The 14,721-nt window shown below is 35.1% G+C and overlaps 1 protein-coding gene across 1 annotated transcript in view; it reads left to right on the top strand.

Moving 5' to 3' along the window:
- hmcn1.L (hemicentin 1 L homeolog) overlaps positions 1 to 14,721 on the top strand; it is a 149,382-nt gene that overhangs the window by 83,586 nt on the left and 51,075 nt on the right. The window contains 17 exon segments of the mRNA XM_041590706.1: positions 199 to 303; positions 306 to 499; positions 891 to 987; positions 2,380 to 2,541; positions 3,148 to 3,261; positions 3,335 to 3,537; positions 4,549 to 4,630; positions 4,886 to 5,017; positions 5,405 to 5,554; positions 5,674 to 5,833; positions 6,676 to 6,800; positions 7,738 to 7,921; positions 8,627 to 8,724; positions 9,025 to 9,303; positions 9,788 to 9,984; positions 12,351 to 12,432; positions 13,941 to 14,077. Coding sequence (XP_041446640.1) covers positions 199 to 303; positions 306 to 499; positions 891 to 987; positions 2,380 to 2,541; positions 3,148 to 3,261; positions 3,335 to 3,537; positions 4,549 to 4,630; positions 4,886 to 5,017; positions 5,405 to 5,554; positions 5,674 to 5,833; positions 6,676 to 6,800; positions 7,738 to 7,921; positions 8,627 to 8,724; positions 9,025 to 9,303; positions 9,788 to 9,984; positions 12,351 to 12,432; positions 13,941 to 14,077 — 2,501 coding nt within the window.

The following is a 14,721-nucleotide window of genomic DNA, read 5'->3' as shown; positions in this document are numbered from 1 at the left end:
GGACAAATTTTGTTTTTTTATTACATTTCTTCCTAAATGTATATGCATAATTAACTTATATTTTATGCAATAGCCTAAATACTCTTTGTGGATATTCTGGTGTATACTTCTCTATCCAATGATTGTAGCGCAAAAGAGCCCTTCATACTCAGCCAGCATAAAATAACAATTCTCACGATGAACGTTTTCTATGGACAGGAGGACACATACTACAGATTGCAAGAGCCCAGGAGAATGATGCTGGAACATATACTTGCGTTGCAGTCAATGAGGCAGGAAAAGATTCCATGCACTATGTTATGCAGGGCCACCAGCATTTGAGGGTTCAGACGAAGATCTGTCGAAAGATATAACATCTCTGGTAAATGAAACCCTAGAAATGGACTGCACAGTGTCAGTAACTGGGAGCCCTGCTCCAACAATATCCTGGCTCAAAGATGGGCACCCCATCCAGGAAGGAACACGTTACCATTTCTTATCAAATGGAAGAACTCTCAAGGTGAATGTGGTGTCGGTTATTCTAACAATTTTGTCCCAATTTTTATAGCATTATTGTAGCTGTGTATTTTGTAAAGTTCCCAAAAAATCTTGATAATATTTGAACCACGAAGAATGCAATTAAAACAAAAAAGTTTTTGAATGTGCTGCTGCAGAAACAAAATTAGATAATTGCATAATGTTAGGGCTGAAGAAGACCAGAAGGAATGAAGCCAACACTACTAGAGTATTTATAGTTAGAGGAATGCTGTTTTTCATCCCAGATCCAAGTAGGTCATGGCTAATACATCATTCAGAATGCTATAAAAGATAATACCTCTGTCTGCAAATTCTTGTAAAATTGCCATAAAAGATTATCTTGACATTTAACAGTGTCTGTTCTTTGTTTTTAGATTTTATATACTCAGTTAATGGATACTGGCCGATATGCCTGTGTTGTTGAAAATCCAGCAGGAAGTGTGCAGAAATTCTTTAATCTTAACATTTATGGTAAGAATAAGAAAACTAATATATTAACGGTAAAATTAACACACCATAATATTTAAAAATCCTAGTGCATTTGTTGGCATAGCCTAAATTGTTTCTAATTTCATCAACTCTTACTATTTTAAAAGGCATTTGGCACCTAATAGTTAAAATGAAAAGATGAAACAGTATTGCGCGGAGACCTATTTATCAACAGTCATTTTAGAAGCCATGAAATTTAATAAAAGATCCAAATGTAAAAAGCACGAATAGTGGTATTAGAGGTTATTGAAACTATGACGAAACTCACTTTTCACAACGAAAGCCTTGAAATTTAATAAAAGATCCAAATGTAAAAAGCTCGAATGAAAAGTGTTGAACTATCCAAAAAAATTACACATACCTCTAAAACCTCTAAAAATTCTAGTTTTTCTGACTATTCCTAGTGAAAAAAATGTGAAAACCTCTAAATGCCTGAATTGATTAAAAATGGTCTAATAGTATCAGCACAGCTCCCAATTGACTTCTTTAGTTCCTCAACAAATTTTACCTGGTGAATTTTAGTATTTTGTATTTGTTTTTCATGGTTTTATATGTAATAAATCTTGAATTGTTAGAGTTTTACAGAAATATAGAAAAAACACAATTTTTTAGAGATTCATGGAAAAAATAGAAATTTGAATGTCAGTAAATATTCCCCTAAGATAATATATAGACCTGATTATTCTGTATTATTGGACCTGAACTCAGGCGCTATTTAAAGTTAAATATCAGTGTAACTATCCTTTGGTAGGGGGACCATATCCACTGAACTGGCTCCACAGGGGGCCAACACTACTGTTTGTGAACAACTGAATCCATTTTGTATATAAGTTTAGCTTTTTTTGTAAAGAAGATATGTTTATAAACATGGAATCAATGACTGTAATGGGTGATTTATGCTTTGGGGAAAACACCATTGGGTGAATGCAATATTGGTCGCTAACTGAAAATCATTCTCAATGCGAATAAATGTTCACAATGGGAACAATTTTGCCTTTGTGAACCCTTTGCCCCTTTCGTGACATTAGGATAGCATTGTGAATGTTATAGTTTGCACATTACATGTAATAAAACTTATTAATGAAAAAGTTGTTAAATTTGCTGCAAAAGTTTACGCCACCTTCAAGCAGGTCTTAAAGGTTCATAATGGGCAATTAATATTCACAATTCAATAAAAGCCTAGTGAAGAATATTACATTGCAACATGTGAATTGTTATTTACTTATTTGTGCGCAAATTTGTTCTCTTTGCAAATTTTTTTCATTTCCCACTAAGACCTTTGCTTTGTCGTTTTTGCTGGATAAGCACTATTTGCTAATTTGAAGAATGCTGTTTTAAAGGAAATTAGCTGAACAGACATCTGTCTCATTGCAGTCCCTCCAAGTGTTATTGGCAGTCACTCCAAGAATATAACAGTTGTAGAAGGCAATTTTATCTCCTTGACCTGTGAGGTGACTGGTTTCCCACCTCCGGCAATCAGCTGGCTGAAAGACAGAACAGTCCTCAACTCTGACAGCCATCTGTTCATTGTGCCAGGTAAGAGATTTTTTAGAAAATATTACTTGCAGGGGAATAATAATGTTTCTGTATGGAACTAAAGAACACTAGGCCCTTTGTTCACTTGCCATTAAATGACTAATAGTTATTTTTCAGTATTGCTTGGAATAATTAGTAGTAGGCACTTAAGGAATTATCAGTTGATTATGGTGTCAAAGTGTTCAGTTTGCCATATGCTGTTGAGTTATAACATGATTACTTTTACCTCCCTGTACCCATACTAGTTCCTGTTACTATTCTATTATGCTCCTTTCTTATCTTAAGAGACCAGCTAGGACTAGATGAAAAAATAACGCTAGAACGGCAAATGTGTTTAAAAATGATTAATGTTCATCATAGATCCTCTGCCTATACCGGAGAACAAGATAAAAATTTTAATATGTGATACTGAAAATAGTTTTTGGAAATGAATGACTTTATGGACCATTAAAGGTGGTTCTATCTATCTATCTATCTATCTATCTATCTATCTATCTATCTATCTATCTATCTATCATCTATCTATCTATCATCTATCTATCTATCTTCTATCATCTATCAACAAACAGATGCCAGGACAGTAGTCTTATGATCTTTTTTGTCTAGGAGGAAGAACACTGCAGATACCTCAAACCAGACTATCAGATGTTGGAGAATATTCATGTATTGCTATAAATCAAGCTGGGGAAGCCAAGAAAACATTTTTTCTAGACATCTACGGTAGGTTTCAGTACTGTTTATACACTGTTTGGAAATAACTAACAAAACCGTCACAATACAATTTATATTACAGCACCACCAAGCATTGTGGCTAATATAAGAGATTCCAGCACAGAGGTAAACATTAAAGTAAATGCATCAGCCATTTTGGAGTGTGAATCAAATGCCATCCCTGCTCCTGTCATTAACTGGCTCAAGAATGGACAGCCAATCAGAGAGACATCTAGCTATCAGTTCTTGGAAGGAGGACAGAGATTAAATATTAGAAACACTCAGGTAAGCTTCACACTCAAGCTACACCACCACATACATTGTAAGGCACTACTATCATGTCATCATGCTACATGTGTCTATCATGCACTAAAAGGTATGAGGCGTGCAAACAACATGCTGTACTTTGTTATGCTTTCTTCTAAGTTGTATTAAATAACTTGGCAAGTTGTGGGTTTAAAATAAAAGGAGATTAAAGCTACCTGGAAGCTTCACCACTGAGAAACATCCCAAGGTCCGTGGGTACATATTTTACTAATTAGTTTGTTGAATTCCAGATAAAGTCTTGGATTACAGAGATTATATACAAGGCTGGCTGGTAGGAAAGTAGCCATAAAAATGGCAATAGCTACCACAGCAAATTTGATGTAGTAACTAAGCATATGTGAGTGTGTTTAGTATTGATTACAAGTTACAGTTATATTCATTAGGAAAATCATTTTTATAATCAAAAGGATTCTACACACTAACATATGTAGTGTGAAACATTTTGCTGAATTTCTGAAGTCCATCAATTACTGCATTGTAGACTGTAAAAGTCACAATATGAAATTATTCTGATAAACATTTGTTGTGCAGCCCTGAATGCTTAGGAATAGGAAATGGATTATTAACTTCTTATTAGTTAAGAAATATGGATATATTGTTTGGCATGTTCTTTAAGTTGTCTACCTTCTGACGTTTTTCTACCTGCCACTTACTGGAACTATGGATAACATTTTGGAGGATGAAGCCACATCACCTAGAGACATCAGACTTCAGGCCTCATTTACACATGGTGCAGAGGGCAAAACACAGGAACAAAATTGCTTTGCGCCCTACAGTGCTGAACTCTACACCCCATTTGTTTTTTAAATAATTGAAAACTACATACAAAAGTTTGCAGGAATGCTATTGTCACATATGATTGGTGTGATTGTAAAATGAATAGTAAGTGAATGTAAATGGAAATACCAGTATGAAAAAATGAAAATAATACTACATTTTTGAATGGCCTTTTTTTAAATTATCTTTCAGGTGTTTGATACAGGAGAATATGAGTGTATTGTGACTAATGTAGTTGGGCAGGATAATAAGAAGTTCTTTCTAAATGTCTATGGTGAGTATGCTTATATGTAGGTATATTTGGATTTACAGGATCGTCTGTAGATTAAGTGAAGTATTGTTTGCCTCAAGATTAATGCTCTAGCATGTACACTATGGAGCCTTTACAGACACAACAACATTACTAAAAAGATTAGGAAACGTTTCCTCTAGTTGTACCTCATTCTCTTTTCTAAATATATTGTGGTCAGTCTTCTGACATTTATACTATACAATGTATTTTTAATTAATGTTTTGTATGTTTTGTCAGTGCATCCTAGCATACAGGGTCTGCAGAATGAGTATCACAATGGCATTATACAGAGCTCTGTTGCTTTTTCCTGTGATGCTTATGGAATCCCAGTACCAACATTAAGATGGCTGAAGGATGGACATCCAATAGGTATGTAGTGCGTGGTCAGTGTAGTGATTCTAATTTACAGGTATTGAAGTTCCTGCTGACAATTACATAGTAAATAAAGCTGAATAAATAGTGACGTTCAAGAAAAATGTTAGGCAAACACTCCTCCAAGCAATCCATCTGTCAAGCCCCTTTAAGTTAAATATGCTAGTCCCCAAAAAGGCTATATGATAACCTTAAATTACCTTTTTATGCCTTCTCTTGTTCAAGAGGCTTTAAAATATTCTTGAAACCAAGCAATTGATCACTCATTACCAACGGCTTTGTAAGGAAAAAACATCTTTATGCCGGGAATATCAGTGTACAAATGCTTGGAGCTTTATTGCATTAACTCAATCTTTTTGAATTTGCAATGCTATAACTGCATAGGCCTCACTGATTCTCTGGAAATTCAAATTCTTTCTGGTGGAAGCAAGATGAAAATTGCCAGAGCACAGCTTACGGATGGTGGAACGTACACATGCCTTGCATCAAATGTGGAAGGCACTGCTGAAAAAAACTACATGCTAACCATTCAAGGCAAGTCTTTACATTCCTTTTAATACCAACTTTAAATGATTGTACTACTAGGGAAAGAAGAAGCTCACGTGCATTGCTTTTGCATCAAGTAATATATCTTATTTTCTAAACAATTTAAGTTCCTCCAAGCATTGATGGATCTGGAATGACAAATGAGCTCAATGTTCTACCTGGAGAAACTATCCAGCTTATATGTAATGCCAATGGAATTCCGACTCCAGTTATTCACTGGCTAAAAGATGGAAAACATATCACTATTGAGGATTATTTGGGAATCAAGTAAGGCTTTATATCAACAAATCTTTTTCCTCTCTAAAACTAAAAATGGATAGTACAACATTTCATAGAATAGCTATATTTTTCTGTATATTGCGGGGAAGAACTGAGAATTTATCTGTGTTGTCAACTGAGCTAAAATTCCTTTTTGTTTTGGATAATATAACAACAACATTCCCCACAGCCCCACAGCACCACAGTGCATAAAAATGTGTTTACCAAAACCACATGATGCTAGTTTATTAGTATAAATAAGTATGTAAAGTGTGCAATAATACAATAAGTTAGATATCATGGTAGGGGACACTGAAATGCAGAATTTTTGTTATACAAATCAGGAAAACAAAACAAAAAACTTCATAGCTTCATAAAATCATAAAAAATGCATTGTGTCTGATCTGTATATGGTACTTTATCCAGAGGGGTACATAATATTTATCAATCAGAATATTAGAAGCTTACTACATCGCTGGCTGTACCTCTACTTACAGGCAGTCACACAGATAAAATTGAGAATGTCACATTTTATTGTTGACATGGTCGATAAATTGAATGAATAATTAATAAACTGTATTTTATTTTCACTGTACCTTAATTAATCAATCATTGCTGTATCATAAATCACAAAATTGTTTTTAAAATCCTAATGTCTCAATTGTACCCTATCCTTTAGTTTGTAAACTCTAATGTGTAGGGCCCTCTAATTCTATTGTACTCTGTAAACCCTTGTTTTTATCCACCATTTATTCCCTGTTTTTATAACCAAGGTAAAGCACTGCGTATCTTGTTGCGCTATATAAATAAATGATGATGGTCTTACGAGATTTTATATGATTCTTTTAAAGCATAACAACAGATGGAGAAATCCTAACAATTTCACCGATTCAGACATCTGATATGGGAAAGTACACCTGTGTGGCTACAAATTCTGCAGGAGAAGATGACAGAATCTACAATGTAAATGTGTTTGGTAAGGACTTTATATTGGCATATTACCTTGAATATTGCAGTTTACAATTTCCTAATAGTTAAGTGATAAAGAAGCAGATTAATCTATGTTATGACCAAATATTGCCTTCTATATGGTGTCAAGAACTGCCCCTATGATATAGTCCTTCTGTCCTGTGTATGAGCAATATAACATTTGTAGTAATTATTATTAACAATGTTAAAGCACATGAGAATCTATTGGTCCCTAGTGCGTTCTAATCTTGTAAAAATTCCAGTACAGGACTTAGCAACCCCAATTGCTGGTAGTTGATGGTAATTTTTACCACATCTAGGGGCAGATTTATTAAGGTTCAATTTGTTTTTTCCATGAAAATTCGAGTTTTCGAGTTTTGTTTTTTGGTCAAAACTCACATTTTCAGGTTAAAAAAAATCGAAAATAACTAGAATCCAAAAATGTTGAACATCAAGCAGGCTGTTGACCTCTTCAAATGGTTCCAGGGACCTCTGCCATTGACTCCTACATAATATAGATATTATATAGATATTCTGTAGGAGTCAATGGCAGAGGTCCCTGGAACCATTTGAAGAGGTCAACAGCCTGCTTGATGTTTACATTTTTTACAGGGTTTTGCCTCAAATGATTTGAGTGATTCTATTTTTTTTTTCAATTCGAGTGGGTTCTCACATTATAATATTAAAATCCCATTATTACAGCAATTAAATTATATAGTGGACCATAGGGGTCCCAGCCAGTCACTTCTTATTAGTAAAACATGCATACTAGTCTCAAGCGATGCTCAATGTCATGGTGATTGACTATTTATAACATTGTCTAGCACATTTCTTCTTTAGAGGAAAGTTTTATTGATGGCGATTGAAGAATGAAAATAGCTTGTAAATAATAGCTTTTGGAAAATGACTAAATGCAGAATGAAATGTTTTATATACGTTACCAGTTGCTCCCACCATTGATTACAACAAAGGAACACCAGATGTATTGACAGCAGTTCTGGACACTTCAATAAATGTGGAATGCCGTGCAACTGGGTTCCCCAACCCTCAGATCAACTGGCTGAAAAATGGTCTTCCGCTTCCAGTTTCTTCCCAAGTAAGACTTCAGTCTGGCGGACAGGTGCTCAGGTAATGGACTAAGATGGCAGCTCTAAACTGAACATATGTTGGCGTATCAACATTTGATCTTCATTCCGTACTTAAAGATAAAGGTGATGTATTTGAACAACAATAAGGATATTTTGACTGTGCAGCAAAAACAGATATGCTATTTCCATATGTGGGAAATGTAATTACACTCTTGACTGTAATATCTAACTTAAGGTCAGTGTAAGTTTCAATTTAGAAAAATACTACATTTTATTTATTATTTGAAGTTATCATTGATTATGTATTTTCTCTTTAGAGAAAGCAATCTTCTTCTGAAAACAGTTCCTAAAAGTAGCCATACAAAGTCAAATTTTGTCATTCACCTGTAAACACATTTAATAACTGATTTAACCATACAATCATCCATGATTTTTTTTTTAACATCCTCTATAAGGATCATCAAATCTATGATTTATATATCATTTACTATACAATCATTTAATAATTTTATGACATCATCCTGAAATCAGTTGGGTGGGTCTATGAAACCTTACCATGTGGGGCCACCTATAATCACTGACAGAAAATGTCGTTAAAATTCACAATTCTATATCCCTTTCACTTTTTTAACGAAATATTGGAAGTTCTAACCCCAATGACTTTCCTTTCTCATCAATACCCTATTCCCTTTCCAAATAAATTTTTAGAAATACAGCCTGAAACGTTTGGCACTTCTATCTACAGATTTTCAAGGGTCCAGAAATCTGATGCTGCTACGTATACTTGTATAGCTTCAAACAGAGCAGGTGTGGACAGAAAGGATTACAACATGCAGGTCTATGGTAGGTTAACTACTCAGGGTACATACCTACATACACCCCTGTTTTCTGTGTAACTGCAAACCATTTGACCACATGCAATTGTAGATACAGGAAAGACAGTTGAATGAATAGATGAATGAATGAATGAATGATTGAATAAAATTATAGAACACCAAATATCCCCAGCGTCTTCCCAAGTATTATTGTAAAGCTATGATAGGCCTAACTGATTAAATATCTTTGTAATATAACAGTTATAACCAAGCCCATTGCTTATCCTATTGTGCTAAAAGGTTTCCTCTCCTGACCCTGTCTCTATAGTTTCACCAAGCTTGGATGAAGCAGATGTAACTCAGCAGATAACAGTCATAAGTGGCGACCCTGCCATTATGAGATGCATTGCTAATGGAGTTCCTGCACCAACAATCACATGGCTTAAAGATGGGAAACAACTGGGTGATGAATACCTGCCATATATTCAAAGCCAAGGAATGGTGCTACATATTGTAAAGGCTAAAATGGATGATATAGCAAGATACACTTGTGTAGCATCCAATGCCGCAGGACGGGTCAGCAAGCACTTTATTTTAAACGTCATGGGTAAGTTTAGTTAAATTACAAATCAAATATTGTAATTCACAAAAAATGAATTTAAATCATTACAGTGAAAGGAATGTAGGTGCTTGTTAACACTGAGGATTTATTAAGGCTCAAAACTTGCTTGTCGAGATGTAGTTGTGAGGCTGCAGGGGGGCCAAGGAGGTATAGGGGCCCCATGAAGCCCTAATTCATATACATGTTTAATAAATATTGGTAAAACAGGTCAACCTCTTGGGGGCCTCAATTTTGGGGGCCTGAAAAATAATTTGCTGTGGGCCCAATAATATCTAGTTACGCCACTGTCTGTTCTTTCTATACTTGCAACAACACTGCCATAGTGTTTCATGCACCTGTGTCTTACTTGCAGGCCCACTTTTCTGATTACTATATTCTAGTTGCAAAATGTAGCTGTAGTCATGTTATATCTTACTATTACATGATTTGCCACATGACTTGAATTGCAAAATAACTTCTTTTGTCTTAGAACCTCCGCATATAAATGGTTCTGAAGTCACAGAAGAACTATCAGTGGTTGTCAATACCCAGTTGGATCTCTTATGCTACACTTCTGGTTTTCCTCCTCCATTAATAACCTGGCTAAAAGATGGGCAGCCTCTTTCACAAAATGATAACATGAATCTCATGAAAGGAGGACAAGTACTTCGTATAACAAGTGCTCAGGTAGGCACTAAGGCCTGTCAAAATACTCCCTTACTTTGAATAAGTATCATTAACATTTCTTAACATTCATATGCATACATAAGTAAGATCTTGTGCAATGTGTGCTTCTTTTCAGCAATGTATACTGAGGGTGTTCCTGTGCTCTATCAGTGTGTATACAATACATATACAGCTTTTATTTGACCTTCTATAGTGTATTATAATAAGAGGTTTGGTTAAACATAAGAACTTCTGTTATCCTATGTTACTTTAAGTTTGTATCAGAGGGGTATGCATCCCAGCTATAGCCAAACTAAAACCTTAATGTATGTGTATATATATGTATATATATGTATATATATATATATATATATACATATACACACACACAGGTATGGGATCCGTTATCCGGAAACCCGCTATCCAGAAAGTTCCGAATTACGGAATGACCGTCTCCCATAGACTCCATTATAATCAAATAATCCAAATTTTTAAAAATGATTTCCTTTTTCTCTGTAATAATAAAACAGTACCTTGTACTTGACTCCAACTAAGATATAATTAATCCTTATTGGAAGCAAAACCAGCCTATTGGATTTATTTAATGTTTGCATAATTTTCTAGTAGTCTAAAGGTATGAATACACAAAAGCCATGAATAGCTTGTAAATGATATCCTTATAAACTGTGAGTACTGATGTCATCAGTTATAAACGGTGAGTAGTGATGTCATTTGTGTCACATGACTCGCTAAAACTTGTGTATTATAATAATTAAAGTACCCCCTGTTTTAAAATATGAGGATATTAGAAGAAGTAACCTTGGAGTTCCATGACCTGTATAAAAATATGGTCATGAAACTCCTTGGTAACTTGTAATATCCTTATAATTTACAAGAGGTGGCACTTTATTCACTATATATATATATATATATATATATATATATATATATATATATATATATATATATATATATATATATATATATATATATATATATTGTGTATATATATATATATATATATATATATATATATATATATATGTAACACATATTTGGGCCATACGGGGTTAATTCACCAGCTAGTGCACTAGAGCATGGGTTACACGTGACTCTAACACTTCAGGTTAGGGCCTTCGTTATATGGAAGATTAAAGGTGTGGTGTAGTGTAACAAAGACTTGGGCGCCAGGAGGTTCTTAATAAAACAGGAACAAGGTTTATTGAACTATGCACGAGGCAAGTGACAGGTTTCCACTCCTGCAGGAGTTGAGGCAACAGCATATAGAGAGTTCATACAGATCTGCAGGCAGGCTCACCTAGAGCAGACACAGGCTGACACTCCCTGGGGACAGACTTGGCAGGTTTTCCACTTCACCTCTGCGACATATTCCAGTAGTGGTCTCTGGATCAACCTCAGGGCAATCACTCTCTCCTGATTCCCTCTCCACAGGGATCCCTGTACTACAGGCAATATGGCCTGGGAGAGATACCTCCAAATTGCCACTCCTATGTTGGAGCTCAGAACTGCTCTTTTTAGCTCAACCCTGATTATATTACACTCCTAGAGCATACTATTACAGGAGCTACACCTGCCACTTTCTATTCCTCATTCACGGGGTTTCCTGGGCCTTCTGTACTCAGTCCCTCTGAGCACACCCAGCTGGATCAGCATCCAGAGGCGAAAGAGGAAGAGGCCACTCCTTACACACACTATAGTGCAGTGTAGCAGGAAGCTGTCACACCTCTCCTGGCAGATCACTCTAAGAAAAAGGTGGGGGCCTTAAAGCTGTAGGACAGATTAACCCGTAGGGGCCCCTACATATATATCTATATATATATATAGATATATATATATCTATATATATATATATATATATATATATATTTATATATATAGATATATATATATATATAATAATATAGTTATAAGAGCTTTTATATATTGAACTTTCTATACCAGTCTAGAGGTCCCTCATCCCTATAACCATAATGATCGATGCTTCCAAATTTATCCCTATTATTTTGGATCTTGCAAGTGCCAGTGGCACTATATATGCTAAGTGTGGTATACACCTCTGTTGAGAAGATAAGCTTAGAAATCATCAACATGATGAGGTTACATTTGTTATAGTAGATGATACTACAGGGCTGATTATTAATTTCTGATACTTGCATTGTGTGTGTGAATTAAAGGAGAACTAAAGTTTAACCATGAATAAGTATAGAAAAGCAGTTTCAGCAGCATCATCATAAGCATGGTATTGGTAATAATAATGATCTGGCCTTCAAAGTTATCCACAGGGTTTCATCCCTTAGACAAATATATTTTAACTGGGTTCAATATTCATGATGTACAATTGTGATGATTTTATTGTTATTTTTAAGGAAGAAAATGTAGGACGGTATGTGTGTCTGGCTTCCAACCATGCAGGAGACACTAAAAAGGAATTTTTGGTTAAAGTTCACAGTAAGTTAAATTACATCTGGAATTATCTCATGAAATGCATCTCTCCCTTATAATACAGCATGATAATTCACAAACATACCATGACTGATATAATGGACACACTTTGCACTCCTTTCTAATTTCAGGGTTGACATTTAAATTACAGGCTATGATTGTATAGCATTTGAGTACATTTGTATTGTTCTTTAATTATTGTGGGTTTTAAGAGACATAACTGAGAACATTAACAAAAGAGTATTTAGTAGTGGTAAGTCTAGAGCAGGGGTGCCCAAAAGGTAGATCGATATCTACCAATAGACCTTTATTGGTGATCAGTAGATCTCAAGACAATGTCAACAAACAGCTTGTCTATGTCACCCTCCTGTTTAATTCGTATATTTATTAAGGTTACATAAGAAATAGTTGTTTGTTTAATAAAGCAATATGAATACTCTCATAAATCAATATAATATTTAGCATGGAACAGAATGCTAACAATGCTTTTATGGATGTAGATCATAATGGGACAACATCGCTAAAAGTAGATCTCGCATTAGTAAAGTATGGGCACTCCTGGTCTAAAGGAAATTGACTTGCCAGTGTTCCACCACTCATCTAAGTGGCTTCTTCAATTCAGCTGAGTGATAGGGAATTCCCTGGCATTTCCCACCATAATCCAATCACAATCATTTAAAATGCTGGGAGAAACTCACTTCCGTTGAACCACGGAGAGTTATCAGATGAGTGGTTTTATGATTACCCATAAGTTAATTTGCTCTCCACTAAGTACATGTGCTGGATGGTACTCAGTGCGGGGGTTGCCCGGAAACTCCCCAAGTATATACAGGATTTTATATATACAAAGAAATGCACTGATATGTAAAAATAATTGTGTTAATATGACTAGGGATGCACAGAATCCAGGATTCGGCCAGGATTCGGCCTTTTTCAGCAAGATTCGGATTCGGCCGAATCCGTTTGCCCGACCGAACCGAATACGAATTCTAATTTGCATATGCAAATTAGGGGTGGAGAGGGAATTTGCATGAGTCACAAAACTAGGAAGTAAAAAATATTTTCCCCTTCACACCCATATGCATATGCAAATTAGGATTGGATTAGGTTCGGTATTCGGCCAAATCCAAAATAGTGGATTCGGTGCATCCCTAAATACCGCATTGGCACAAATACTATTGTAGTACTTCATATAATTAATTGTTTATATGCATAAATTAAAGTCTTGCTTTTTATATAGTGTTTCTACTAATTAAGACATAAATGAATGAAATAAATATACCTACAGAACACAGTGGGGCTAAATTTGCACCTTGGAATAAAGCCATTGCCACCAATTAAACATAGTTTTTCAAGGTTCTTACTGCAGCTGGCATATAAAAAATGCTTATGTGTGTTCCTTTTGGTAGGTAGGATTTTATATTCGTATACTAATCATATTACTATTTCCTTATGTCTTTTTTTTATTTAAAGCCAGGAACCCCTAATCTATTTCCTTTTTATTTGTTGTTTAGCTCCTCCAAATATTGCTGGTGTTAGCGGGACACATAATATCACTGTTTTACAAAAGAAGCAAATTACAATGGAATGCAAATCTGATGCCCTACCACCACCCAAAATGACATGGTTAAAGGATGGTCAGCCATTGCTGGTACATTATATTGATACGGTCTTACAACTCCTACATATTATGCATTGTATTAGGGCCTGACAACTTGTTTGCTTGGTATTGTATTAACTCTCCCATTGTGACATTTAGGGGCAGATTTACTAAGGTTCGAGTGAATTTTCGAAGTATGAAAAGTTCGAATTTCAAAGTATTTTTTTGGATACTTCGATACTACGACTTAGAATTTACTTCGATTCGAAGTAAAAGTCGACTATTTGACCATTCAATAATCGAAGTACTGTCTCTTTAAAAAAACGTCGACTTTGCCAAATTAAACCTGCCGAATTTCTATGTTAGCCTATGGGGACCTTCTACAAACTGTTTATAAGTCTTTACTCATCGAATAAAAATCCTTCGATCGTACGCTAAAATTTGAATTTGAAGTTTTTCAATTCGATGGTCGAATTTCGAAGTTTTTTGTACTTCGAAATTTGACCCTTGATAAATCTGCCCCTTAGGGCAGATTTATCAAAGGTTGAATTTCGACGTTAAATATACTTCGAAATTCGACCATCGAATGGCTATACTTCGACTTCGAATATCAAAGTCGAAGTTTTGTTTACCAAATTTTACCGTTTTGCGGTTGAAGTAAAATCGTTCGATCAAACAATTAAATTGTTTGAATC

This window comes from Xenopus laevis, chromosome 4L (genome assembly GCF_017654675.1).
Source record: "Xenopus laevis strain J_2021 chromosome 4L, Xenopus_laevis_v10.1, whole genome shotgun sequence".
Taxonomy (NCBI): Eukaryota; Metazoa; Chordata; class Amphibia; order Anura; family Pipidae; genus Xenopus; species Xenopus laevis.
This window is presented reverse-complemented; position numbering and strand designations above follow the sequence as displayed.